This window comes from Giraffa tippelskirchi, chromosome 9, assembly GCF_054371585.1.
Source record: "Giraffa tippelskirchi isolate mGirTip1 chromosome 9, T2T-mGirTip1v1.2.pri, whole genome shotgun sequence".
NCBI lineage: Eukaryota > Metazoa > Chordata > Mammalia > Artiodactyla > Giraffidae > Giraffa > Giraffa tippelskirchi.
In genome coordinates this window covers 51,746,556-51,771,527 of record NC_137283.1, presented here as the reverse complement: position 1 = coordinate 51,771,527, position 24,972 = coordinate 51,746,556, and the positions used below count along the sequence as shown (strand labels likewise).

The window sequence follows — 24,972 nt, the reverse complement described above, 5'->3', positions numbered from 1 at the left end:
GTTTTAGGAATACAACATAATGATTCAATTTTTGCAGATTATACTCTGTTATAAATTATTACCCGGTGATGGCTGTAATTCCCTGTTCTCTACAATATACCCTTGTGGCTTATCTGTTTTTTCCACGTAGTAGTTTATGTCTGTTAATCCCATACCCCTTATTTGTCACTCTTCCTTTCCTTCTTCTCTTTCGTAACTACAAGTTTGTTTTCTGTATCTGTGAGTCTGTTTCTGTTTTGCATATGCATTCATTTGTATTGTATTATTGCATAAATGATGTCACACAATATTTGTCTTTCTCTGTTGGACTTATTTCACTAAGTAGCATATTCTCTAGGTCCATCCATGTTGCTGTAAATGGCAGAATTTTGTTCTTTTTTATGGCAGAGTAGTATTCCATTGTGTGTGGGGGTGGGGTGGGGTACATCTTCTTACAATCCATTCATCTGTTGATGGATGCTTAATTTGCTTCCGTATCTTGGCTATTGTAAATAGTGCTGCTATGAGCATTGGGATGTGTGTATCTTACTAAGTTGTTTGTTGTTCAGTCGCTCAGTCGTGTCTGACTCTTTGCGACCCCATGGACTGCAGCATGCCAGGCTTCCCTGTCCTTCACTATCTCCCAGACTTTGCTCAAACTCAATGGACATTGAGTCCATGACACCAGTCAACCATCTCATCCTCTGTCGCCCCCTTCTCCTCCTGCCCTCTGTCTTTCCCAGCATCAGGGTCTTTTCCAGTGAGTCAGCTCTTCACATCGGGTGGCCAAAGTACTGGAGCAATATTCAGGGCGGATTTCCTTTAGGATTGACTGATTTGATCTCCTTGCAATCCAAGGGACTCTCAAGAGTCTTCTTGAATTAGTGTTTTCATTTTCTTCAGATATATAGCCAGAATTGGAATTGTTTCTGGATGGTGCGGTAGTTCTGTTTTTAGTTTCTGGTGGAGCCTCTGTGCTCTTTTCCATAGTGGCTGCGCCGGTTCTGTGGTCGTTGATGTGACCTGTCTCTGGAATTTCTTTGGGCTCTGCTCTGCTTGTCGCTTTGTAAACCACCTGCTCTGCAAGCTGGTGTCACTTGACTGATACCCTTCCAATTTCTTCTGTTGCAATATCTTTGCAAGAGATTTCCATCCCTTTTTTGGTAGTTACTATGCTGTCTTAAGGGTTTGATTTTTTTTTTCTTTCCAGCAGCTTTCCTCTGTGGTTTTTGTCATTTTAAAACCGTTTAAACAAACACAACTAACTGTAGGAAAGTCAGAACATAATAGACAAAAATAATAATATTGGAGTTGACTAAAAAGTTTGTTCGGGTTTTTCTGTAACCTCTTATGGAAAAACCTAAACGAACTTTTTGGTCAAGCCAACTAAAGACATCTATCATTCTACATAGGGATAATCATGCTTAAAACAGACTATTTTATTATTATTATTTTTTTAACCTGTTATTATTTTTTAAGTATTTATTTATTCATTTAGCTGCACCAAGATCTTCGTTACCACATGCTGGATCTTTAGTTGTGGCATGTGGGATCCAGTTTCCTGACCGGGGATTGAACCTGGGCCCCCTGCATTTGAAGCAAAGAGTCTTAACCACTGGATCACCCAGGGAAGTCTCAAGACAGACAGCTTTTTTTTTTTTTTTTCCAAGACAGACTGTTTTAAACACATAGATATTTAGATTTTGGCTAGAAGCATAGTGGCTGGGGGCCTCTCAGGATGTCACAAAGCCAGAGTTCAGAAGCCAGAGTGCAGAGGCACTCTCCATTTCTGTTGCTTGTTGGAAGTGGTACTTCTGTTTGGTTTCTGGAACTTCTGGGGGACTCTGTGTCATTCCAGCTGCTGGCTTGATTTTTCTGCAGGGCCAGCAGCCAGTCTAACTTCGTGCAAGTCATTAAAGAATCAGAATTGAGAGCCTGGAGGCCCCCCCCCCCCCAGCTCTATGCAGCAGAAAATCCCTCTTCTCTCCTGCATGTCACCAGCAGTCCAGGGAGCTCAGTCTCGAGTTGGCCAGTTCTGATTGTTAGGAAGTCTTCTGTTTGGGCTCCCGTCTTCCTAGATCTGACGCAACTGGCCTGTTAAAATGACCAGGTCCTGTCACTGCTAGGCTCAGAAAAGACTCCCCCTTCCCCTCTTCCCCATTCCTTACTCTCAGAATTGGAGCCGTCGTCCAACCAACCTTCTCTTCTCCACTTCCTCCCCTCTCCCGGTCCATGCATGATGGACATCACCATTCCAGGCTCCTCTCTCTGGCTGGATTAGTTGTTCAGGCCCCTCCCTGAAAGATGTCTTGGTTCTTGGTCGCCCAGGAAACTCATGTCTCTTGTGTGCCTCACGGGTAGCTCATCCACTCTGCAGATTCTAAATGGGATAGTCTTTAAAAGCAGTTATTTTGTCTTTTCTCAAAAAGGGGGAATGTGTTACACTCTCAGTCGAGCCCAAAAGTGACGCTAAAACCTCTGTTTTGAAACCACCTTTCCCACGTGTGGCTCAGGGCTGTTTAGGAAGGAGTGACGTGCAGGGGTTTCACCTGGGCGACCTCTCAGACTCCCCGCAGCCCTGCAGCACACCCAGGACTACTTCCCCGTTTTGAAGATGGGAAATTGAGCAATGAAGTAACTGGTCCAAGATGGCTCACTGGCTCAGCCACAGAACCCATCAAAGCCTGTTTCCAGACTTCCTCTTTGTTCTAAGGGGAAATCTTTTGCTGGTGTTTCTCTCCCATCAGTCCTGAAGCTGGAGACTCAATCCAGCCCCGCTCCCTGCTCCTGACACCCCAGGGGAGGGAGAGGGAGGATGGGGTGGGGAGGACTCTGTTTGGGAACTGCAGAGACAGACGTGTCCCCTCAGCTTCACAGTTCCACCAGCATCTTTCACTTTGTCTTGTTGTTCTTCTCCATCACACCTTTTTCTCATCTTGGGTGAATGTGAATCTTTACCATCTCTAAAATCAGCTTTGTTATTTCTAAGGCAAGTTCAAGACTTGATTTCTTCCTTGGGAAAAAGGATTTTTATTCCCGTTCCTTTCTGGTTGCACACGGTTAGCCATGCCTCTGGCATCAGACCTTCATATGAGACTTCTCATGGCTCTGTGTGTGTGTGTGTGTGTGTGTGTGTGTGTGTGTGAGTCGTTCAGTTGTGTCTGACTCTTTGCGGCCCCATGGACTGTAGCCCGCCAGGCTCCTCTGTCCATGGGATTCTCCAGGCCAGAATACTGGAGTGGGTAACCATTCCCTTCCCCAGGAGATCTTCCCAACCCAGGGATCAAACCCAGGTCTCCCTCATTGCTGGCAGGTTCTTTACTATCTAAGCCTACTTGGGGTCACTCATCTCAGAGCCTCTCTGTGTCACGGCAGTCCCCTCAAATGTATGGAGCCCTGTGGGGAATAGAGGAGCCAGGGGCAGGGATGTGGCTTTGTCCGTTCATTCATTCGTTTATTCATGCAAACAGCAAATGTCCATTGAGCACCCACGTGTCCTGGGCAGAAGCAGTTGCCCCCCCAGTGCAGTAGGAACTCAGTGAGGGAGTGGAGGGAGCTCAGATCTGCACCCCCTCCCCAGAAGGACTCAGGAGTTTTGGAGGTGTTTGGAGTGTGGGTGACTGTCAGGAGAGTGGTTGATATGTTTTCATTCTCAGTCTCAGGCCTGGTAGAAAACTAGGAAGGAAAAACACCTTTCCTGGAAAGGGACGGAAGGAAACGAACTTTTCCTGGGCACCTCCCATGTGCCAGGAGCAATTTCAGACACTTACATGATCTCAGGTGATCCTCAGAGTTACCCCATGAAATGTGTATGCTATTAAAATTCATTTGGCACGTGAGGAAATCATGCCTGTGCCCAAGGTGAGATTTGAACCCGGAGTTTATGCCCAAACTCACGCTTTCCAGATCCACCACGGAGTTGGGGGGTGGGGAGGGTTGCCGGGCCATCCTCAGGCTCATCAGCAGTGGACCCCGATTCTGAAGCTCTCCACTTCCTGATCTGAATGGTGTTTACACAGGAGTGCTTATTTTGTGGAAAATCAAGCTGTAAATTTAATGCTCTGTGGGGTTTTCTTCATGCATGTTATACTTAAGTGCGTGCGTGCTAAGTCACTTCAGTCGTGTCCGACTCTGCGACCTCATGGGCTGTAGCCCACCAGGCTCCTCTCTCCATGGGATTCTCCAGGTAAGAATACTGAAGTGGGTTACCATGCCCTCTTGCAGGGGATCTTCCTGACCCAGGGATCGAACCCCTGTCTCTTCTCCTGCATTGGCAGGCAGGTTCTTTACCACTAGCGCCATTTGAGGAGCCCGACCTACTTACACTACACAGATATTCACTTACCTAAAAATCCAATTTGCATGTGATACGCTTACACTAAAAAATTACTCACTGTTTATTTAAAATTCACAGTTAACTGGCCAACCAGTAGTTTATCTGATAAGCCTCGTTTGAGCTGAGACAGGAAGCAGGTGAAAGCACAAGTGAGCCTCGTGTGAGAAATCAAAGGATTCTGAGGCCAAAGGCAAGAAAGTAATCCAGGAGAAGAGCAGATGGGGCAGGATGGGGATTCTGAGATGCTGGTGGGAAATTGAACCATGTCAGGAGAGGGTTGTGTGGAATAACCTGACAGGGAAGGGAGCAGTGATGTAAAGGCTGTACCATTTGGCCTTCGAAATGGGTTCTGCTGGAGGTTGACATTTGTTCTAGTAGTTTATGTTTGTGCAAAGATCCTGGGAAACAGGCACAATTTTGAGCCTTCTCACAAGGAAGAATGATGTTAAAAGTGAGCTACCCTGAGAATCTCTCTTCAAAACAAATCATAGAAATGGGTCATCACCCAATTGCTGTTGTTTCGTCGCTAAGTGGTATCCGACTCTTTGCAACCCCACAGACAGTAGCCCACCAGGCTCCTCTGTCCATGGGATTTCCCAGGCAAGGATACTGGAATAGGGTGCAATTTCCTACTCAAGGAGATCTTCCTGACCTGGGGACCGAACCCACATCTCTTGCGTCTCCTGCAGTGACAGGCGGATTCTTTACCTACTAGCACCACCTGGGAAGCCCATACTTAGGTGTACTGGATGCATTTCAAGGGCTCAACAATCACATGTGCTGTCATCATGGACAATGTAGAATAGAACATTTTCTTAATCACAGAAAAAGTTCTATTGGATGGCATTGCTGTAGAATATGATTTTTTAAAGTTGTGTAGTATTTAACTTTCCCTCTTCATTTGGGTACTTAAATTGTTTTCAATTATCCATACTGAAGTGTTTTAATAATAGTTTTTGTTTTTTTATGACAGCTTTACTGAGATATAATTCACATGCCATAAATCCGATCCTTTGATTGTGTACAATTCAGCAACCTTTAGTATATTCACCGGGTTGTACAACCATCACCATATCTAATTTAGAACACCTTCATCCCTCCCCAAAAGAAAGCCCGCTCCTTAGCAGATTCTCTGTGACCCCCTCTCCCCAAGTCATCTACTTACGGTCTCTGCGTATCCATTTTGGGCGGCATCTTTTTTTCTTTTTTTAACCTTGTAAAAATTCTTGGTCTGGTGGCGTGAGGTTGTTCAGGCTTTTATTTAATACACGGTGCTCCACGGCCCTCCAGAAAGGCCATCCGCATGTATGCTTCCACTAACGGTGTATGAGAATGCCCTTTTCTCTGCACCTTCCGTGACACTCTTATTATTGTTTTTACCATTGTTTTTCATCTCTGCCCCCAAGACAGTGAGGAGTGGCATCCACCTCTGCATTTGGCTCCTGACAAGGTGGATGGCATCACCAACTCAATGAACATGAACTTGGCAAACTCCGGGAGATACTGAGGGACTGGGAGGCTTGGTGTGCTGCAGGCCAGGGGGTCACAAAGAGTTGGACACGACTTAGCGACTGAACACCACCAACAACAAGGTGGAACACCTTTTCCTATGCTGACTGGCTGTTTCTGTTTCAGATTAGAGTTGAGAAAGATACCCAGGCTCTGGAACGGGGACGATGTTGGTGGGCAAGCCCAGAAACCACAGCTCAGGGTGCCCTGGGGGCTCTGGGGGAGTCGGGTGCAGGGTTTGCTCCGGGATACCCTCAACTTTTTTTCCTCCAGAGAGTGGAGGGCAGGGAACAATTCAGGCCAGGGGATGGGTGTGCCCCAGGGCAGAAGCACGCCTGCTGGTACTCTGGCGAAGCAAGCTCGACCTTAGGGTGGTGGTTGGGAAACTGTGAGACACTCCCTTTCCCACTGCAGTGAAGTGAAGCCATCATTGGTTCTGAGTAGCTTCGAGAGTGAAGAAAGGAACCTGGTGCAATGACCCCGTAGCCCCTAATGGCCTTAAATACTTCCTTTGTGGCGTGGTGAGAATTTCACCCCTTGACCTGGGAACTACAGGCTATGTGGGAGAGAGGGCAGGCAGTGGAGGCCCAGGGGCCAGGGAGGGTGAGGTTGGTTGTGTCCTCCGTATCCGGGCTTCTCTGGTTTGGCCGCATCTTAGAGTCAGCTGAGGCCTTGTGGTGCTGTCCCCAGACTGGAACCTGAGTCTCTGGAGGTGGAGGGGTGGGCGTCCACTCTGATGCCTGCAGCCAGATTTTTCCGTGAGCTTATATGGTGACTGGTAGAAGTCTGTTGCTGGGGCCATTGGTCTGGTTCTGCCCCAAATGCTTGGCACCTCTTCCAGAACCCGTTGACCTCCAGGTCCATAGGCTGCAACCTTCTGCTGAGAAAAAGCCTTGCTCAACTTGTGTGCAGACTATTTCATTCAAATCTGCTCCCCCAACCGCCCCTAACCGGACTTCGTGCCCTGCACCTGGCCTCAACCCTTCTTCAGTGCAATATGTGGTCCGTGGCTGTGTGATGTCATGTGATGCACAGCATCTGGGTGGCACTAAAAAGGATGCCCCCGCCTCCCAGAGGCCTCCTGTCCTCACTGGGAGAGGAGCAGTCACCTGGACAAGGCCAGGTGTGAGCCGGAGGAACGGTTGCCAGGCCAGTCCCATCAGCTGGCCTGATGGCATCATTTTAGTTCAGACCTCATGCTAACAACAAAAGGTGCCGTCTCAGTCGTCACCCAGGTTGGCTGTGTGTCAGCTGAAGGATGGCTGCAGGGTCCTCAGCCCGGCTGTCCAGCTTTCTGTAGGAAGGAAGCAGGAATTCTGCTGGAGCCAAAACCTCACACTCAGGCTGCTTTGTCGGCCTCCTGGTTTGTAAATCCTGCCTTTGCGAGCCAGGGGGGAACGTGCCGTGGCCCTAAACCCAATTTGGTTTTTGGCTTTGGGTGTGCAGGAGATCATTTAACGTCAATTCAAGATCACTTACTTCACGTGGAACGCTGCCCAGGCTAGGCTGGGTGGTGTCTGCGTTCGATCAGTTATGCTGTGTGACTGCTTCTCAAATAATCTTCCTGGAACTGTCTCAGGGGCCCGAGATGTTCCAGGAGGCTCTGTCCCACCTCAACCATCATGGTTTCCCTTTTGTCTGTTATATATACTTGCAGTTCCACTGATACTTTTTTTGGGAAAAGTTTCTCCTCCTCTAAGCTATTTGAAAGCCGCTATTGTACACCACGAGAGTTAGACCAGCTTGAATTAGTCTATACACCAAAGATTTTCAAGATACTGGATATCAGGCAAGGATGGACAACAATCCTTGAGGGACAGAAAGCAAATGGGGCAAGCCTGGGAGACTCCTTGAGTTAAAATAAAGCTGCGAGGACTTCCCTGGGGGTACAGCAGATGAGGGTCCGCCTGGCAATGCAGGGGACACAGGTTCGATCCCTGGTCTGGGAAGATCCCCTCTGCCACAGGGCAGCTAAGCCTGTGTACCATACCTACTGAGCCTGCCTGGTGCAGCCTTGGAGCCGGCACACTGCAAATACTGAGCCCGCTTCCTGCAACTCCTGAAGCCCGTGTGCCTAGAGCCTAGGCTCTGCACCAAGAGGGGCTACCGCAAAGAGAAGTCTTCATCGCTGGGTGGGCTTTTCTTCAGTTCTAGTGAGTGGGGTCTGCTTTCCAGTTGTGGTGCTGGGGCTTCTCCCTGCAGTGGCTTCCCTTGTTGAGGAGTGCGGGCTCTCTAGGACACAGGCTCAGTAGTTTTTGCGCATGGGCATAGTTGCTCCATAGCCTATGGGATCTTCCTGGATCAGGGATTGAACCCATGTCTCCTGCATTGCCGGGAGGATTCTTGACCACTGCGCCAACAGTGGCTCAGTGACTCAACCCCTCACTGAGTCTTGTTTTGGAAAAAAAACCAAACTCACTTCTGTTTTGCCTCTATACTACTAGTGCTCATGCTTCTGACACCAGATATATGGTTTTTCCCACATCAACCAATTCTCCAGCATCAATCAGGTGTCCTACAGTTCAGTTCAATCTGATGCCAGTCGGGTTAGCACAGCCCCCACTGGGTAAGGACTCAGCCCTAACAAGACGGTCCCCTCCCACTTTGTCACCTGTGCTTCCCACAGGCCGGCTACAAATCAGAGTTCCCACCACCCCCTCCTTGGGTTTGATAATTTGCTTTAATGGCTCACAGAACTCAGGGAAACACATTTGCCAGTTTATTATAAAGAGTATGATAAGAGATATAGTCCAACAGTTGGATGAAGAGATATGTAGGGAAAGGTCCTGAGTACAGGAGCTTCTGCCCCTGGGAGTCGGGGTGTGTCACTCTCCTGGCATGTACATATATTCTCCAACCTCAAAGCACTCTTAACCCTGCACGTTGAGGAGGCTTCATCACATATGCATGATCGGTTAACTCATTTTCCAGCCCCTCTTCCCTCCCTGGAAGATGGAGGGGTAGAGTTGAAAATTCCAAACTTGGAATCTCGGCTTGGTCTTTTTGGTGACCAGCCTTCAACCAGGAGCCCACCGAGAATCTCCTCAGCAGAACCAAAGATACTCATTTTGCCCAGGACGTTCCGAGAGATTTAGGGGCCCCATGTCTGGAACCGGGATCAAACTAGGGAGCCAGGGGCAGAAACCGCGCTGTATGTATTATTTCACAAACGGGAGCCTCTGCTCAGCGCTGGCCCCTTAGTGAGCTCGCAGCACAAGACTTCGGGGGACGTTGGTGAGCTCACCCATCAGCACGGGCAGATTCTGGTTTTCCGGCTCCCTGGATGACCGTCCTCCGAGGGCAGGGCCAGAGTGTAGTCAGCTTGCTCAGCATCCTGCTACCAGCATCTGCAGAGAGCCTGGCTCCGAATGAATGGTGGAGAAGCACTGGGTAAATCCTTCAGCTGCAGTGTCCCCGGCAGAAGGGCAGGAGGAACAGACGGGCTCTGCACCTAGGCGGGGTGGGGGTGGGGGCTTGGGATGGAGGTTCTGGGCAGAAAGATGGCCTTGGTTGTATAGGATGGGCCAGAATGGGAGGTGAGCTGGATGACCAGTAGGAGATCTGGGGCGGGGCTTCCCTTGAGCCTGAATCCCTGAACAGGTTGTATTTTGGGCAGTGTGTGGGGAGGCGGTGATGAAGGAGCCTCCTCTGGGGAGGGGGACTCCATGTGTATGGCAGGAATAGCCGCATGACTGCCAACCAGATGGGGATAACGGGACCTTTGAGTTAGAACTTGGGCTCAGATTCCATCTTTCAAACCTGCCAGCAGCATGACCTTCAGCGGGTCACAGCACCTTTATGGAACTTGGGTTTGAGAAAGGGGCGCACACCCTACATTCACTGAACGAACAAGCCTGGGGTCTGGTAGGAACATTATTTTCTAGAATATGAAATGTACTTCAGTATTTTTTTTTTTCCCCTGCCAAAGGAAGACTGAGTCTATTTCCTGCCCCCAAAGTGCTTTGCTATCCATTCACCGCAAGCCACAGGGATGAAATGTTTTCCTACCTACTTGGCTTCTCGGGGGACCTCCTCAGTCCGTGACTGGGTGTTTAGAACACAAGTGGCTTCCTTCCTTGCTTTGTATCTGTGCGCGGTGCTCCAAGTGGTGAGAAAGGATGTCGGCAGCCCCAAGGAACGAGAGAGAGTGAGGGGGAGGCTGAAGTCAGTAGGTCCCAGCCCGCGGACCAAGAGGAAGCCAGAGAGAGTGTCACTCCACTGGCTGCAGGAGCAGAGGAAGGCCTGATGTGGAGAGATAACAGAGCAGGAAGCCCAGGGGGGCCTGGGCAGTTGTCAGTGTCCACTGGAAGATGCTGCCATCCGGCCACTCACTTTATGAGCAGGAGCGAGAGGTTGTCTGATTTTATTCCCCAAGCCCGGACCAGCTGAGTTCACGGCATCCTGAGTCAGCTCCATCCCTCTGACTCAGGAAGTGTATCCTGCCTCTCCTCGTTGGCGAGCTGTCTTTTAGGGCCCCGTGCTCACCACGCGGCCAGGTGGAAGTCTGACCACGCTGTTGAGTCTCACTGCTCCTCTGTGCTTTGCAGCCAGCATCTCCATGGGGCTTAAGCACAGAAGCCACGGTGATGAAGAGGGAAGAAGTGATGTGGAGCGTGGGGTGGTTCTGTGTCCGTGAGCAGAACCACACTCACGTTGCTTTGACGTTCCTTCCAGGCTGCTTTGAGCTGGCTTTGGTTGCTGCTGGACAAACCAGCCTTTGTTGCTCTTTGTAAAGATTTAGAGTCTACTTCCAGGGCACTTGGGACAGATGATCTGAAAATCTACCCCAGAATCACCAAATAGTATTATTGATACCTCACTGTGGTCCAATAATTGCCATTCAAGAGAAAGTTCTCCCCCCCATCACTGTGTTTGTATTATGCAGTGGCCCTGGAAGTGGTCAGCAGAGGTCCATGCCATCCATTTCTATTTTTATGTATGTTTGTTGAGGGCACACGAGTGCACCTTGTCAGGGGCTGCAGGTGTTCAGAGATGGTAAGACTCTGAATCTCTGTAAAAGGCGCTCAAGAGGATGTGGGTACCCCAGGTACAACGGGTAAGGGCCAGGGCAGAGGGGAGGCGGCACGGCTGTGCATGGAGCTGCACAGAAATTGATTCAACTCAGTGGTTCTTCATTGAACACTTCCGGGGCCACAGCTAGGACATGGCCCCATCTTTTTTGTTGTTGGAGGTTTTGTTTTATTTTACCTTTTAAACATTTTAATTTATTTTTTACTGAAGTATCGTTCATTTATAATATTGTGTTAGTTTCAGATGTGCAGCAAAGCAATTTGGATTTTATATGTATGTTTAATATAGTGAAAGTCGCTCAGTCGTGTCTGACTGTTTGCGACCCCAGGGACTATATACAGTCCATGAAATTCTCCTGGGTAAGTAAGATCTCCAGGGGATCTTCCCAACCCAGGGATTGAACCCAGATCTCCTGCATTGCAGGCAGATTCTTTACCAGCTGAGCCACTGTATATATTCTTTTTCAGAGTATTTTCCATTATAGGTTATTATAAGATACTGAATGTAGTTCCCTGTGCTGTGCAGTAAATCCTTGTTACCTATTTTATATACAGTAGTGTGTACCTGTTAATCTCATACTCCGAATTTATCCCTCTATCCTCTTTCCCCTTTGGTAATCATAAGTTTGTTTTCTGTCTCTGTGAATCTATTTCTCTTTTGTAAACAAGTTCATTTGTATTACTTTGTAGATTCCACATGAAAGTGATATCGTATAAAATTTGTCTTTGACTTACTTCACTTAATTTGGTAATCTCTAGGTCCATCCATGTCGCTGCCAGTGGCATTATTTCATCCTTTTTATGGCTGAGTAATATTCCATTAGGTATATGTACACACACACACACACCACTTCTTTATCCATTCATCTGTTGATGGGCACTTGGATTGCTTCCATGTCTTGGCTGTTGTAAATTGAACATTGGAGTGTATGTATCTTTTCAAATTAAAGTTTTTGTCTTTTCCGGATACCCGCCCAGGAGTGGGATTGTTGGATCATATGGTAATTCTATTTTTAGTTTTTTTAAAGGACCACCAGACTGTTTTCCATAGTGGCTGCACCAGCTCACAGTCGATGTGGACCCTATCTTGAAGGTGCTCCCAGTTCACTAGGATAGATGGGCCAGTGCCCAGGTAGCCAGTAACCTGCCACAGCACAGTAGGTGTGTCCAGTGCCGGGCACACCAGCCCCATTGCTTCCATCTCCGCACACACTCCTGGCCCACCTGCTTCAGTGGCTGGTCCTTTGGCTCCCAGCGGCAGCCGCCAGCACTGCTGGCTTCTAGAGGGATGAGCCTATGCTAACAGCCCCAGAGAGGAGTGGTGCGGTCAGAATCCTGCCCTCGTCACTCTTCCTTGCTCGTTGGAGGCAGCTCTGAATGTGCCAGCAAAGGAATGCAGTTTGCCCAGCACGGATGTATGTCTTTTATTTACTTGGCTGTGTTGGGTCTTGATTGCACATATGGGCTATTTAGTCGCAGCATGTGGGATCTAGTTCCCTGACCGAGGATTGAACCTGGGCCCCTTGCATTGGGAGTGTGGAGTCTTAGCCCCTGGGCCACCAAAGAAGTTCCAGAACAGATTTATTTCTTGACTTAAGAGCAGCCTTCGTTGTATATGAAATAAGCAGACAAAAAGACATGCTGATGCCTCTGAGTTCCTTGGAGTTTTCAATTTTATCATGCTGTTTGCGAGGTAAAGAAATACCAGCTGTCCAGTAGTTTCATCCTGCATGTGTGTTTGCACACACACACACACACATACACAGGCAATTTCATAGCCAGTAAGAGAAGATGGAAGGGAAGTGCCTTGGGGAACTCACTGGGGTGTTGGAAATATTCTGTATCTTACTTGGGGTTTGCATTACATAGGTTACTTGTCAAAACTCATTGGGTGATAGACTTACAGTTTGTGCATTTCACTGTTTGAATTTTATCTTGAAAATGATAACTGTAAGCAAATAATGAACTCTTATTAATGATATTCAGACTGAAGTGAAATGTTTGGGATGAACCAGACTGCTCTCTGCATCTTACTGCGAAACACATCACGAATCGGATGGTTGGGTTGACTGGGGGATGGGCAGCAAAGTACTAACAATTGTAGAACTGGGGTCATGGGCACATGGGATTCTTTTCCATTTTTCTTTTTAGCTTGAAAGTTTTTGTAATAAAACGTTGAAACAGAGGAACTGCAAATAGATCTTGTGATCCCTAGAGCTGTGCTCAGCGAATTCTCTCGGGAGCCGGTTTTCTCAGCTGACACAGGACCATTCTTACGGCTGGCTGCACCTGCTTCCTAAGGGAGTGTTGGTGAAGTGGTGTGCGGGTCCTGGGCTTATGTGGTCTCTGTGGACCTGGTGTCGTTGGAGTGGGTGCGTTTCATTTCATGAAGGTTGTGTTAGCTTAGACTTCCTTTGAAGGTGATGTAGTTTATCAGCTTGGAATGATAAGAACTTTGAAACACAGGACTTTTGGCCCTGTAGGCAGAATGTGGCTGTGAATTTGCAGCCTGAGAACAGCCTGACAGATTGGACAGAGCCAGAAAAGGCTGGCTGAGCCCCTGGTTACCCTGCTAAATGCTGGGGGAGTTTTTTTTTTTTTTTTTTTTGGCTATGGTAGGTCTTCGTTGCTGAGCAGTCTTTCTCTAGTTGTGGTCTGTGGGCTTCTGATTGCGGTAGTGTCTCTTGTTGAGGAACACAGGCTCTAGGGCACACAGGCTTCATGAGTTGTGCACACGAGCTCAGTAGTTGTGGCTCCCGGGCTCTACAGCACAGGCTCAATAGTTGTGACTCACTGGCTTAGGTGCCCCCCCTAGCATGTGGGGTCTCCTCGGACCACAGATCGAACCCACGTCTCCTGTATTGGCAGGCAGATTCTTTACCACTGAGCCACGAGGGAAGTCTAGAGGATCTTTCTATATATATTTAAATTTTGGAAAAATTACATAATGTTTATTTGTATTTTATATATAAATTGTATATAAGTATTAATCAGTTTCTCAAAAATTTTAACACTATATAGTACATTTCAACAGATCCAGGGGAATTCCCTGGCAGTACAGTGGTTAGGGCTTGGCACTTTTAGTGCCATGGCCTGGGTTCAGTCCCTGGTCAAGGAACTAAGACCCCACAAGCCGCTCAGCGTGGCCAAAAACAAAAACCAGATACAAAATACTTTTTGAAATTAGACTTTTTTCGGCTATAAAGCAATGTAAGATTTTTTTTTTTTTCTAATACAGAAGATGCAAAGCAGTGAAATCAGTCATAATTTTACAGTTTTGGTGTATATCTTTCCTGAATCTTTTTTTTTAATTCATACATTATTTACATAATTTTTTTTTCATTTGACTATAATGAGGGAGTTCTTTGGGAAGGAGACCCCAACACCCCCCTTATGTGGATTGGCCCATGTAAGGGACCACATAAAGGGAGCAGAGAGTGGGCGTGGGGTGTAGGTAGGGGACCCCGGAGCGCAGGCCAGGAGCTGAGACCCAGTGGCCAGGGTAGGAGCAGGAAGGAGCACTGGCCATGCAGTCTGACGGACCTGGGGCTTGAGGGCCTGATCTCTCTTTGTAAAAGGTGAGGTTAGTAAGTCCCTGTTGGTGGTTCCCATTGAGACTTAAAGGAAATAATTTGAAGTTTCCCAGCCTGCATATTGGGCTTCCCTCTTAGCTCAGTTGGTAAAGGATCTGCCTGCAATGCAGGAGACCCTGGTTTGATTCCTGGGTCGGGAAGATCAGCTGGATAAAGGATAGGCTACCCACTCCAGTATTCTTGGACTTCCCTTGTAGCTCAGCTGGTAAAGAATCTGCCTGCAATGCGGGAGACCTGTGTTCGATTCTGGGTTGGGAAGATCCCCTGGAAAAGGGAAAAGCTACCCACTCCAGTATTCTGGCCTGGAGAATTCCATGGACAGAGGAGCCTGGCGGGCTACAGTCCATGGGGTCGCAAAGAGTCGGACACGACTGAACAACTTTCACTTGGCCTGCATATTTGGCCTGTTTTAATCATGGTGCAGCGTTTGGACATTGTCTTATAATGGTGGGAGCCTTTTTTAATTTAATACTTATTTATTTGGCTGCACCAGGTCTTAGTTGCCGCATGTGGGATCTAGTTCCCTGACCAGGGACCGAACCCAGGTTCTCCTGCATTGGGAGTGAGGACTTTTAGCCACTGGGCCACCAGGGAAGTCCCCAGTGAGAGCCTTTGAAAACTTTGGGCAAGGAAGAAGATGCAAGAAGTGGAGGTTTTCTGAGCCTTAACACGCTAGTGTGGAGGGAGCCTGAACATGAGCCCAGAACTGTTTCCTGCAGCAGAAAGGACGGACAGTTGAGAGACTGATGGAGGGAAAGAGCAAGAGAGAGAGAGAGACATTCTAGAGGAGTGATCCTCGGGATTCAGGGATGGGCTGGTTATGGGGAGGGGTGGGTATCTTGCTTTTGTCCATTGACTTTTTATGACTCACATTACAGTGTTTCTCTCCCCACTCACTGCTGTGTTCTTTCCCTTGCAGGAGCCTGTGTGAAATGCAGCAAGGGGGTGTTTGGGGCCGGCCAGGCCTGCCAGGCCATGGGGAACCTCTACCATGACACGTGCTTCACCTGTGCGGCCTGCAGTAAGTGTGTGTTTGTGTGTGGAGGGGTAGGGGGTGCCCAGGGTGAAGAACAGGTAGACCAAGGAAGGGAGGAGATGGAAGAGCATCCTCCCGGGAGACACTTGGCCCATGTCCCTGTGTGGTCCTATGGGAAGCAGGACAGTGTCCTCTAGAAGAGGTGTTTGTACTATTAGCACAAGGCCCATTGGAGTACGAGGCACTGCCTGGCATCCACTCTGGTGTAGCTGAATGATCCCTAATAACATCAGAGGTCTCAGAAGAGTTGGGAGGAGAGTGTTGGGATTCACCGTTGTCTGCCCTCTTGTCATTTCTCTCCCCCACTGTGGGGACCAGCCAACCAAAAGGTGATTCATCAGTTACCCCAGTGTGAAGCGGAGTCTCTTCCTAGCTCTTTGGCCCTGATCTTTCATTTGGAGGATGCTGTTTGAGTGAACAGTGTGAGCGTGTGTGAATGCACGCCACACACGTGTGGGTGCCTCTTAGCAACACGTGTGGGTATCTTTGTACTGCTTTGCAGATGTTATGCCTAAAACATCAAATCAGAAGACCGGGCCTGTGCTCAGCTCAGCAGACTGCTGACTGAATGGATGGCATACATAGTGGAAGATTCTAACACATTTGGGCTGTTTGTCAAGTCTGACCAAGTCATGAATTGTGCTTGTTTCATGGTATCTACCAAAGATTAATTTTGAGGAGCGTTTTTGAAAAATGTCCCACTGACATTCTCTAGTTTTGCACGAAGGCTGATAGCAGTCAGCTAAAAGAAAACATTGCAGCAAAGCCCAAAGAGTGTCTAGGACAAAGGGGTCTTACTGTCTGGCCTGGTGGTCCTTAGTCCTGTCTTTTCATTAGAATCGCCAGAGTGGTGTTGGGGAGGTGGAGAGATTTTAAAAGCCAGTGATGCTCTGGCCTCACCCTGACCAGCACAATCGGGAGCTCTAGGTCTGGGGTTTCTAGAGTGGAGCATGAGAGATTTATAAGCTCCTCAGGTGACTCCCAGGCATGGCCAGACCAAGCACCTGGGATTAGTGCCAGGCTCCTCATTTCAGGAGCCTCCAGAAATGGGAGGGTCTTTGTCACCTGGTTTGTGGCACAGCCCTTGAGCCCAGTCTGATGTTCCCTGAGTTGGCATGGGCCTGCCATGTCTTGACAACACAGGTGTATGCCTGGCTCCAAACCTCAGGCTTCATCCTCACCTAGGTTTTCCATAAAACACATGCCTAAGAGTTTCCACCTTGATCAGTATTCACCTTTGTAGGGAAAATTGTGAAAGACTTTGAGATGGATTGGGCTTCCCTGGCAGCTCAGCTGGAGAGAATCTGGCTGCAATGCAGGAGACCTGGGTGCAATCCCTGGGTTGAGAAGATCCCCTGGAAAAGGGAAAGGCTACCCACTCCAGTAATCTGGCCTGGAGAATTCCATGGACTGTATAGTCCATGGGGTCGCAAAGAGTTGGACACGACTGAGCGACTTTGACTTCACTTCACTTGAGATGGATTACACAGTCTCCTAGCATCCACAGTGGGAGTATAGGACTTTCCTGGTTATCAGATTCCCTGGGTCTCTGGGCCTTTCCTTGCCTTTGAGCTGTGTTACACTCCGTAAGTTGTAGAATCTTGATGGCAAAGCCTGTGGTTCTTGTCCACAGCACTGCAAACTGTCTGGTGGAGACTGACCAGTTTTGGCATTTGTTAAGCAATTTACGTCAGCATTTCTGATGGCCTGCATCTAGATGGTTCTTCACTGTCTCCCAGGTATAACACCTTGTGTGTGCGTGTGCTCATGACTCTTTGTGACCCCATGGACTGTAGCCCACCAGGCTCCTCTGTCCATGGAATTTTCCAGGCAAGAATGCTAGAGTGGGTTGCCATTTCTTTCTTCAGGGGATCTTCCCAACCCAGGGATTGAACCCACATCTCTTACATCTCCTGCATTGGCAGGCGAATTCTTTACCACTGAGCCACCTGGGAAGCCAGTCACATCTTACTGGTCTCTCATTAATTGATGAATTAAATAAAATATTTGACCTGTGTTGTTTTATCTGTAAAGAGTTGTGATCATGCCTTCTTTTAAAAATTATCTCAGACTCTTGGCTCCTGCAACTGTTTCTTGATATTTGCTCTATCATCCAGGAAAAGAGAAAATAAATATTGAGCAGAGGCCCTTTTTATACCTCAAGAAATTACCATTTGAATTAGAAAGTCCTTGAGGGACAAAAAGCTATTGTTGAGTCCATTGGTTCCACCAGTGGCCGCTTGACTAGCTGGCAGTTCCTTAATCGGTTTATTTTGAAATTACGGCAGATACATACACTTAAGACGACAGCTGCTTTGGGATTGTGCTTGCTCTAGCATTTAAGGCCCTTGTGGTCTGGTCTCTGTTTTATTGCTTCCTCCTTTCTTATTACAGTCTTGACTGAATTTCTCTTTTCCACATTCGCTCTCTGGAACCCCCTCTCCCCACTCACTGCATGCATTTAAATTCAGTCCTGCCTTTAGAACACGCTCCAGTGCCTCCTCCCCCAGGAAGTCTTCCTTGTTCCCTGAGCAGGAAGGAACCTTTTCTCCTGAACTAGGCACACCCTGCCTTCTCACATAAACCATGAACCACTCTCTCTGCAGTTCCGGTGCCAGCAAACCCGGCCTTAGGACAGAGTGTGGTGGTACTTCTGTTTTGGGTAAACATGCGGCTTCCTCCCCACTTGCAGGAGGCGGTTGGAGACCCAGGCATGTGTCTGAGCAGCTTCTCGTGGACGCCAGCGGTGATCTACCTTTGTTCAGTTAACTTGCTGCTGCCTGTGAATGCTTTCAGCAGAAGGCGGCGCCAGGGTGCCCTGTATCCCGGCTCTGCGCATCTTCCAGTGTGTTTCCATGAGCCTTGGTGTGTGGATACGGCACAGCAGGGGCCAGGCTCCTCTGCTCCGTCCCCGACTTTGTTGGTGGAAGAGAAAGTGGGGTCAGAGAGGGGAAGGGCCTCTCTCGAGGCTGAAAACCGAGCGTTTGAGCTGAATCCATGGTTTCTAAATCTAGATTAGATTAGCCTTGAACATCTGTTTGGCTGGTTAAAGTGTATGTGATGAGTGTGTTTTTTTTCCATATTTGTGTGTGTGTGTTTCTGTTTCCTCATTTCATTTACGAAAATAATCTGGCTTGAAACCATCGCGATGTGTTTCTGTAGGTACACACACATGTGCACACATACCTGCACTCTCACACACTTGCTTCTTGGATCTTGTTGATACTTTATCAAAACATAACGCTGGCATCTTGTTGAGCTCTCACGCACTTACAAGGAAAGGCCAAGGCCTGATGGATTTCACTGTTAAAGATAAAATGAGCTACTTCTAGGTTCAGACAATTTATTCCCTTCGTGAGCAACAAAAAGAGCCTGTCAGAGGTGCCTTTATCTCTCTTGCACACCCCGAAAAGGACCACACTGAAACAAAAGGGCCGACGGCTGCCGTGTAAGTTATGGGGTGGCCAGCAGCCAGTCCTGGACAAGCTGAGTTTATGTGGTCCGTTGCCCCCTTCCTATCCCAAGCTGTCTACACGCCCAGACAAACCTCTGGATGGTGGAAGTTCCCCATCTGCCAACAGGCAACAATGTCTAGTTCATTTTTAGTTGTGGGAGCGACAGGACAGCCACGAAAAGTTTTAAAGGCAGAAACCTGACTTGTTATCATTCTAGAACAGGTATTTTTGCCAATATTTTCCCTTCTAGATTTTGTCCACATTTATACACATTTCTTAGAGTTGTCGTCTTGTACACCAATATTGTATCCTTTTTGATTTAATGTTGTGTCATACACTCACCCATGTCTCTGTCATCTTTGTACTAACAGTGATAATTTTGTTAGTTGCATGGTTACATTCGTTACATTAGTGGTAATTTTAATAGTTTTGTTTTTAATAATTTTAATAGTTACATGGTCAACTGAGCCATTCGACGGTTTGATGGCACAGAGCGCGTCTGGGTTTTCTTGTTGTTGTAATTTTTATTGGCGTATTGTTGCTTCACAGTATTGTGTTAGTTTCTGCTGTAGAGCAAAGTGAGTCGGCTGCACATTACACATTACACGTGGCTCCGGCAAATGTCTGTGCGCCTGTGTGTTTTTCTCCCTCTGCTGAGTTGTTTCCTTGGAGTTGGTTCCCAGAAGCAAGCATTCAGGGCACGATGCGTGGGCGTTCATGTGGTTTGTTAAAGTTCTTTCTTAACGGGCTCCTCTAGCGGTGGGTATGTTTGGTTACCATAGAGATGTGTGCAGTGGGTCTCCCTCTCCTGCAACGGGCTCTGCCCACCCAAGGCGGCCATGTCCCCAACTGGATGCTCTCAGGAGCTGTTGGCACAGTCGGGTGTGGGGAGGGCACGGCCTTGGCCGGCAGCCACATGCCGCGTGTCTGGACACCTTGTGTCAAGTGGCCGGTTCGAGGAGAAGCTGGCGCCTGTCTGGGGCTTGAGAGAGGCTAACAAGAAGGAAGAAAAAGTTTGCCGGACTTGTGGAGTCAAGTGAAGTCTCCTTGGCACCTTCCAGAAGAAACTATGAGGCAGAGAGAAGGCCGGGCTCTATGTCCTCACCCCAGGCCGTTTTGGGTCCAGAAAGTAAGCTTTTGTTCATCTTGTAAAGACTAAATAAATTCCATCCTGGAATCATGGGTGAAACCAACTTCTTGGTTCACAGCCCCTACTATTTTTCAGCTGTGTGGATTAGAAAATAATGGACTAGAAAAGAGACGCTCCTGTCCAGAAGCCCATGGACCATGAGGGTGCTCTGGTCTTGGGGGCAGGCAGTGCTAAGGCCAGTGAAGAATATGCCCAGCGTGGGCCTGAGCTCAGAGGAGGGCCGGATGGGGTTCCCTCCTGGGACAGGGCTGAGGTGTGCAGATCACGGCCAGAGCAGGTGACTCTGAGTGTTGTGACCTAGTACTTATGTTCCTGGAGGTAGGCATGCACTGTGATCTGCCAATCATACCTTAGGGAAGATACACAGCAAAACTAAGAATATATGCCACTGCCCATCCCACCTTCCAAAACCCAAACATCCATGCCTGTTAAAGGTAGTGAAGGGGTTGTTTGGTGAGATCTCACACCTTTTTATTTAGCCCCACCTGGGAAAGGGGCTTCCCAGGTGGCTCAGTGGTAAAGAATCCACCTGCCAATGCAGAAGACCAGGATTCGACCCTGGGTTGGGTAGATCCACTGGAGAAGGGAATGGCAACCCATTCCAGTATTCTTGCCTGGAGAATCCCCATGGACAGAGGAGGCTGCCAGGCTATAGTCCATAGGGTTGCAAAGATGCAGACATGACTTGTCAACTAAACATCTGGGGAACTCTATCTGTAGAGTTAGTGAGAGTCTGCACTGAGAACACTAGAAAGTGCCAATCCATTCCTTTGAGTAAATAAAACAACTAGAAATTAGCCCATATTTGTGGGACAGAGGTAGTGAATAAATCAGTGACCTTATCCACCAGGAAGGTCACAGCTAAAGTACCAGAGGGTCCTCGGAGGGTGTTTTGTTTCTATTACTCAGTCATGTCTGACTCTTTGCAACCCTGTGGACTGCAGCACGCCAGGCTTCCCTGTCCTTCACTATCTCCCGGAGTTTGCTCAAACTCATGTCCGTTGAGTCAGTGATGCTATCCAACTATCTCAGCCTCTGTAGACCCCTTTTCCTCCTGCCCTTAATGTTTCCCAGCATCAGGGTCTTTTCTAATGAGTCAGCTCTTTGAATCAGATGGCCAAAGTATTGGAGTTTCAGCTTCAGCATCAGTCCTTCCAATGAATATTCAGGGTTGCTTTCCTTTAGAATTGACTGGTTTGATCTCCTTGCTGTCCAAGGGACTCTCAAGAGTTTTCTCTAGCACCACAGTTCAAAAGTATCAATTCTTCGACGCTCAGCATCTGTACATGACTCCAACATGAGCATCCAACTCTCACATCGGTACATGACTCCTGGAAAAACCATAGCTTTGACTATACGGACCTTTGTTGGCAAAGTGATGTTTCGTTGACTTTGTCTATGCCGTCTCACCAACCCAGCTTTCGGAGATGTCCAAACTCTGAAATAGTCAAGCCTGAATTAGGGAGGTCTCCCTTTAATTTATGGCAGGCCTGCTTTCTTAAGAGTCATCTCAGTATTTATAAGTAATTCACAGGTAAGCTTTCTCGCTTACTGTCGGCCTGCCCCTGCCCCGAGCCCTCCACCCGCAGTAGCTCGCTGAATCGGCGTATCAACCCGAGTGAGTTCAGCATTGTTATTACTCTCATTTCACAGATGAGCAGAGGCTTGGAGAGTTGAGTTTCCTTCTGGTTGGTTATATCGATGTTAAATAGGCTGGTTGACACTTGAAACCAGGACCGTGTGCACCCACAGCCCTTGCTCGCAGCCACTGTATCTAATGAGCTTTGCTTAGAGAGACACGGGATCTTGCCGTGACAGCTCAGGTTCAGTTCTTCCTGGGTGCTGTGTGACAGCAAAGATTGGGTTCTGGGATATTTTCGGTGTGTGAATGCTGAAGAGTGGCCTGGTGCTTGGAATAGGGGAGTCAGAATTCGGTAGCGGGTGTGATGCACCCATAGGAGAGAAATGGATTAAGGGCTTTCATTAGAGGTCTGTTCCTCCTTAAGCCCTTTGACCCCTGAGTTTCTGAGCTGCTGAGTCATTCCCGATATTTCTCATCACATTCAATGCATTGGCGTGTGAGCTGAATGAGTCAGCTAGATCTCAGGGAAAAGCTGAAGATCAAGAATGTGAGAAAGGGAGAGTGGGCAGATAACAAAGGAAACCAGTGGGCGGGCAAGGGCAGAATCAGGAAACCACCAAAATAGATGGAGCCGAGCAAAGGGCTGTGCGGGTCAGAGGAGAGGCTCTTACTTGGCGTGTCATCACAGGGTCACGTGTCCCTCTCCAGCAAATCCCCTTCTGCTGCATGCAGCAGAATTGGGAGCAGACTTGGTTTCCCAGAGCATACACTGTTGATGCCATCCAAGGACATGACGTCCCCGACAGCGGGAAAGCGTCAACTTCTTTGTGCCTGGGACACGAAAGGAGTCTGGGACTTTTAAGCCATGTTGTGAGGTAACTCCAGTGTGACCTGTGTCATTAATTAATTGCCACATCCGCATTCCAAGCACCTGATACTTGCACATGCATGGTTAGGGTGGAAATCTGCACCCTTCTCTCAGTAAAACCAGACCAAAGGTGAGCCCTGGTGGTACCCAGGGTCTTCTCAACTCTAAAAGCAGAGTGGAGGGTGCTCTGATATGCAGGGGGCTCACTGCACCCTAATTCACACATGATGTTGCAGTGAGTGCCAGAATCCTGGATTTAGGGAGTGAGAGCTTTTACAGAAAACTGAGCTTTATGCTTCCATCACAGTCACTGCTTGGGTCTCCTTGGTGATCTCATCCTGCCAAGAGCATCTCTTCTCTCTCAAATATTCCATCTCTCAAATGTTCTTTTACACTTTTGTCCCCTACTCTGGCCCTGTGATGGCTAATTTTATGTGTCAACTTGACTGGGCCACTGGGTGCCCCGATTTTGGCCTAACATTAGTACTGTGATGACAGACCTGGCAAAAATGACACCCGTGTGAGGATGTGTGCATGCTAAGTCGCTTCAGTCATGTCCGCCTCTTTGCGACCCTGTGGACCATAGTCTGCCAGGCTGCTCTGTCTATAGGATTCTCCAGAACTGACATTATTTGTTTTGTTTTGGGGGTTATGGGTGATTTTCTTTTCCTACATGTATTTTTTTTTTCAATGTGACTATTGCCTTTGTGATGTATAAAGTGCTAAAAACAATAAACTTACTGATTGTTTCTTACAGGTACGTGAACTATGATTTAGGAAGTAGAGACTTGCAGTGTCCAGTATGGTAGTCAGTAACTGCGTGTGGCTATTTAAATTGAAACTGCATTAATTAAAATGAAATAAAAGTTTTAATTCCTCAGTCACGCTAGCCACATTTTAAGTGCTCAGAAGTCATCACGGTGCTTGCTTTTATGTTCTGTTTCTCCCACTTAGAAGCATGTCTCATGCTCCTTCCTCGTCTGGTCTTCTGAAGCATCTGCTGCATGTGATTCTGTTGACTTGATGTTTCAAAGCCAGTGTGACCTTCCTGCCAGCTAAGGTTTAAAGGGGAAGAGAACCCTCATCACAGGGGCCAGGTGTGGATCAAGAACCATAGGCACTGCTGGGGCACCGACCAGCCTGGGAGTCTGGCAGATCCAATGCCTGGGCAGAGAGTTCGAGCAGCAGTGGCCACCACTGAGGGTTTGGTTGTCTGGGAGCCCCACAGGGGAAGACCCTCTCTGTCCCTCCTAACCGCCTCAGGTCCTGTCGGCTGCCCTGCCTAGCTCCATCCACGCAGCTGGCCTCTGAGCACAGCTTCGAGGGGACCACTCCCCAGCTCCGAGACCTCAGTCACTTCTCATAACGTTGTAGTCTGATTCCTTTACTCAACGCTGAGCACATTCCTCCACGTGGTTCCAGCCCCTTTCTTGTCCACTCTCTTGCCATCGTCTCCTCCACCCCGTGTCCCTGGGAACCTCCGGCCACACTGAACATCACCCACCCCCCTTTCCTACCCCTGTACCTTGTCACCCTCCCACTTCATCCCACCAGGAGCTCATCACTCTCTGAGCGGTGTCCTCCCCTGCAGTCTCTGTTGTGGCCCCTCCGGTACAGGTCTTGTATCCATCTCAGGAACACCATACCTGTCTTGGGGTGTGTGGAATTATGATTAGATTGAAACTGTTGGCAGGGTCTGCGCCTCCCCCTCTGAGGTTGGTTTTGGGAGAATGGAGACAGTATTTAACTGATGTTGATTTTTCCCTTGATCTGCCACCTTTACTATAAGGCAGAGCACACAGTTAGCACTGAGGAAATATCGGGGGGCGTAAAGGTGGCACTTAATCATTACCCTGCTCCCCATCCCCCCTCCCTCTAAGCAACCTCTCCTCTATAGATTTGCCTATTCTGGATGTTCCATATCAATAGATTCATAGGTATGTGGTCTTTTGTAACTAGCTTCTTTTATTAATACTTAGCATCATGTTCGCCAGAGTCAACTATGTTGTAGTGTGTATCACAATTTCATTACTCTTTATAGCTAAATAATAATCCGTTGTACGGATAGACTGCATTTTATTCATTCATCAGTCAGCAGACACTCGCTTCCACTTTTTGGCCGTTTGCTGCCATGAGGATTCCTATGCATGTTTTTGTGTGGACGTATTTTTTTTCAGCTCTCTAGGCTAGATACCTGGGAGTGGAATGGCTGGGTCGTATGGTAACTCCATGTTTAGCTTTTTGAGGAACCGTTTTGCAAAGTGGCAACACCATTTCACATTCCTACCAGCAGTGTATGAACGTCCCAATGTCTGCATATTTCCTGCCAGCACCTGTGATTATCTGACTGATTTTGACCATTCTAGTGAGTGTGAAGTTGAATCTCAGTGTGGTTTTGATTTGCATTTCCCTGATGACCAATAATGTGGAGCAT

The 24,972-nt window shown here is 48.1% G+C and overlaps 1 protein-coding gene across 1 annotated transcript in view; it reads left to right on the top strand.

The window, feature by feature from the left end:
• Positions 1 to 24,972, top strand: part of LIMD1 (LIM domain containing 1) — a 71,376-nt gene that overhangs the window by 17,006 nt on the left and 29,398 nt on the right. Inside the window, exon 2 of the mRNA XM_081526016.1 lies at positions 15,367 to 15,468. Coding sequence (XP_081382142.1) covers positions 15,367 to 15,468 — 102 coding nt within the window. The remainder of the gene's footprint in view (positions 1 to 15,366; positions 15,469 to 24,972) is intronic.